We start from the raw sequence: 3,650 nt of genomic DNA, 5'->3' as shown, positions 1-3,650 counted from the left end.
TATATATACACACACACAACTATATATATATATTATATATATATATATATATATATATATATGGATTTCTCTTGGTTTGTATTCAGATTGGTACATCTTCAGCAAGATATACAGGGCTGTACCCTGCCATTTATGAATCGACCTGGTGGCTGGGTCTTACCCTGTCGCAAAAGTAGAGTACCAGGGCCGTATGTGGTGCAATTCGGCCCTAATTCTAAAACCCACTCCCCATCTACCTACCTACCAATGACTCATACAGGAGGTCAACAAGACGTACGGCTACGCCATGCAATGCTATGAGCTGTTGCTGCCGTTGATCGGTTATGCACAACGTGCCGTGAAGGTGTTGGTGTGGGAGCCTCCACTACTCACCTGGTTGTGCTACATGGCGTTCACCTTTGTATGCTTCAATCCACGGTAAGCGATATGTGTATATGTACCTGTAGTACGCGTGTAGATATATCAGGGCTTCTATATGTACATATCTATGATATTTAAGTATTTAAGTTGATAAAAAAAATGGAATTGCCTATATGAAGAAAAAAACGTGCCGTGAAGGTGTTGGTGTGGGAGCCTCCACTACTCACCTGGTTGTGCTACATTGCGTTCACCTTTGTATGCTTCAATCCACGGTAAGCGATATGTGTATATGTACCTGTAGTACGCGTGTAGATATATCAGAGCTTCTATATGTACATATCTATGTTATTTAAGTATTTAAATTGATAAGAAAGAAGGATTAGCCTATATGAAACGTGCCGTGAAGGTGTTGGTGTGGGAGCCTCCACTCCTCACCTGGTTGTGTTACATGGTGTTCACCTTTGTATGCTTCAAGCCCGAGGTAAGCGATATACGCTTGTGGATGTATTTGAGCTTCTATATATACATGTCTATCTATCTATATATGTTTTTAAGAATGTATTAAAATGTAGTAGCCTGTGTGAGTCGTGCTATGGAGGTGTGAGTGTAGGTACGTGAGTTACTCATCAGGTGCAGCCATATACATCGTTGTCACTGTATGCTGATATCCTACCACCAAGTGTCATTAGTGTTATTTGTAGGTAGACATTTTATCTCGATATATACACCACTCACTGTGTAGAGTCTATTTTTATCTTACGTATTTCCTCCCGATACTGTACACTTTGCATAATCTATTTTTGATCCCGATTTTTTGTACTCACTATGCGTAATCTATTTATATCACAGGTTTTTCATCCCGATTATGCACTTGCCACTCATCGGAGTCCTGGTGAAGAAGGGATGGTACCGCTACCTAATTACTCAATATACCAAATATGGCACTGTGGGATTATACGGCCGAAAATGTAAGTACTATGTTTATTGATACCTACACAGATATAATACCAACTTAGGTGTTATTTATAAGGTGAAAATGGGAGTACTGTGTTTAATTATACCTACACAGATATAGTACCAATATAAGTTTTAATTTTAAGGTGAAAAATGAAGTACTATGACTATTGATACCTACACAGATACAGTCATATTGTAGCTATGAGGGGAGGTTCTAAGTTTTATTTATACGGCCAAATATATATGCCTTTTGCCTATGGTTGGTTACATCGCATGACCTTTATTTTACGTTTTCTTCAAAAGCGTCAACGCTATTACTTAAACCGCATACTCATATACCACCATTGGTCCTTATGAGGGCTGATTTAAAGTAAAGTCTCACTGTGACTTGACACCCGCACAGAAATAAAACTTTTGTTACGTTTTGAACTCTGATTGCCCATATCATATCTGTTGGCTTTATGGATCTGTGGCCGAGATTGCTTGTTGTATCTGTATTTATATAGTACTGATTGTGTATACAATAGTTTTCCAAGTACTGTATGTGTATGTGATAGTACTTGCATTGGCAGACTCCTATAGCTTTTGTCGGTGTCATTGATAAGGAAACCCCAAAAATACAAAGCTGAGATATTAACTGTACTGATCTTTATACGTTCTTCACCATCTATTGCCATTGCTGTCCTTTTCGCTGTACTTAAATTTATCCGTTTTTTCACCATCTATTGCTATTGCGGTCCTTTTCTCTGTACTTAACTTTATACGTTTTTCACCATCTATTGCCATTGCTGTCCCTTTCACTGTACTGATCTTTATACGTTTTCCTCTACCTGTTGTCGTTACAGATATGGGACCGTTGCCCTCGGCAAAGGAGGTGGGATTGATGGATGAGTTCACGTACGAGCTAGACAGTGGAGGTAGGTAACCGTGTGTGCTATTTATAGACTATCCTTATGAGCTATTTATAGACCATCCTTGTGTGCTATTTATAGACCGTATTTGTGTGCTATTTATAGACTATCCTTGTGTGCTATTTATAGACTGTCCTTGTGTATGCTACGTTTGGGTAGCGTAGGTTAAGGGTGTGAGTGATGCTTGGTAGTATACGAATGTTTCTTGTCTGCACGCGTAGTTTGTATATCTACCGTCAATACCTTTAGGGCAACGGTTCAATATACGACCGTAGGTGTGGCGTAGACGTAGACAAAACAGGCACTCACGAGTGTGTGCGATACAGACTCACGCAAGTGTGATTGGAAATGTATAGGGACAATCACATGTGTTTTAAGATGGCGATAGCAATATACATTCTTATCAACCAATTTAAAATTTAAATAAAGGTGAAGAACATATAATACAAAGCTACATGCGTGATTGGAAAGTTATAGTTATAGGGACAATCATATGTGCTTCAAGATGGCGGTAGCAATATACGTTCTTATCAACCAATGGAAACGCGTGATTACTGACTGGTAGCGTGGGTAGGTCATAGTTTACGGTAGACGAAGAAGTAGAAGACGAAGATAAAAAAATATGAACAGACAATATAAAAACACAGACGTAGAGGATGAGTAGGTATGTTGGAGGAAATATCGAATCGCAAAGAGAAGAGAACCTCCATATATATAAACCTTCCCAGATAAATAGAGCAACTCCCAGATATATCGAAGAATCCCCAAATATATAGAACATTCTCCAGATATATAGAGTAATCTCAGACCCCTGACAGTAGAACGTATTGAAGGCTTGCACACACCACAGAGACTGACTGACAGTCACTCGACTGTGCACACACACGCGTCTGAGTGTATGACACATGCCCAGCCCCATGACCAGGCAGCAGCTAGGGTTTAAGGTTTAGGGTTTAGGGTCTTGATAAATATGAATACAGGCACGATCGTATTCGAGAAAGCAGATGATGGGGACACCGCGACATATATAGGTTTAACACTTTTTCTAGGGTTTTTTGGGCTTTAGATACACTACATCTGTCATGTTGTATGCTTATTCCGTCACCACCGTGGTCTTATTTTCTCAGGTGAGGAATCAGACGAGGAGCGAGCCATACCCGCGGCAGGACCACCCACAGACAACGAACCGTTAGACCCAGCCGTTTACGGGGCCAATGGCGTTAAGCCAAGTACAGTGGAGGACGACTTGGCTAGTCTGGGTGCACTGGGGACGGCCATTGGGGCACTGGTGGCGGTAGTGCCCGGAGTACAGCAGTATCTGGATAAAGCACAGAACGGTATGTGGACTGATGTGTATGTATGTATATATATATATATATATGTGTGTATCTGTATATTTATATATATATGTACATATATATA

The 3,650-nt window shown here is 40.2% G+C and overlaps 1 protein-coding gene across 1 annotated transcript in view; it reads left to right on the top strand.

Moving 5' to 3' along the window:
- Positions 1-286: 286 nt before the first annotated feature.
- The window catches only part of SARC_03027 (hypothetical protein), a gene marked incomplete at both ends in the record, with an annotated part of 8,215 nt that continues 4,851 nt past the window's right edge, over positions 287-3,650 (top strand). Inside the window, 4 exons of the mRNA XM_014303183.1 lie at positions 287-417; positions 1,210-1,328; positions 2,163-2,234; positions 3,356-3,565. Coding sequence (XP_014158658.1) covers positions 287-417; positions 1,210-1,328; positions 2,163-2,234; positions 3,356-3,565 — 532 coding nt within the window. The remainder of the gene's footprint in view (positions 418-1,209; positions 1,329-2,162; positions 2,235-3,355; positions 3,566-3,650) is intronic.

Source organism: Sphaeroforma arctica, assembly GCF_001186125.1.
Source record: "Sphaeroforma arctica JP610 unplaced genomic scaffold supercont1.146, whole genome shotgun sequence".
NCBI lineage: Eukaryota > Ichthyosporea > Ichthyophonida > Sphaeroforma > Sphaeroforma arctica.
This window is presented reverse-complemented; position numbering and strand designations above follow the sequence as displayed.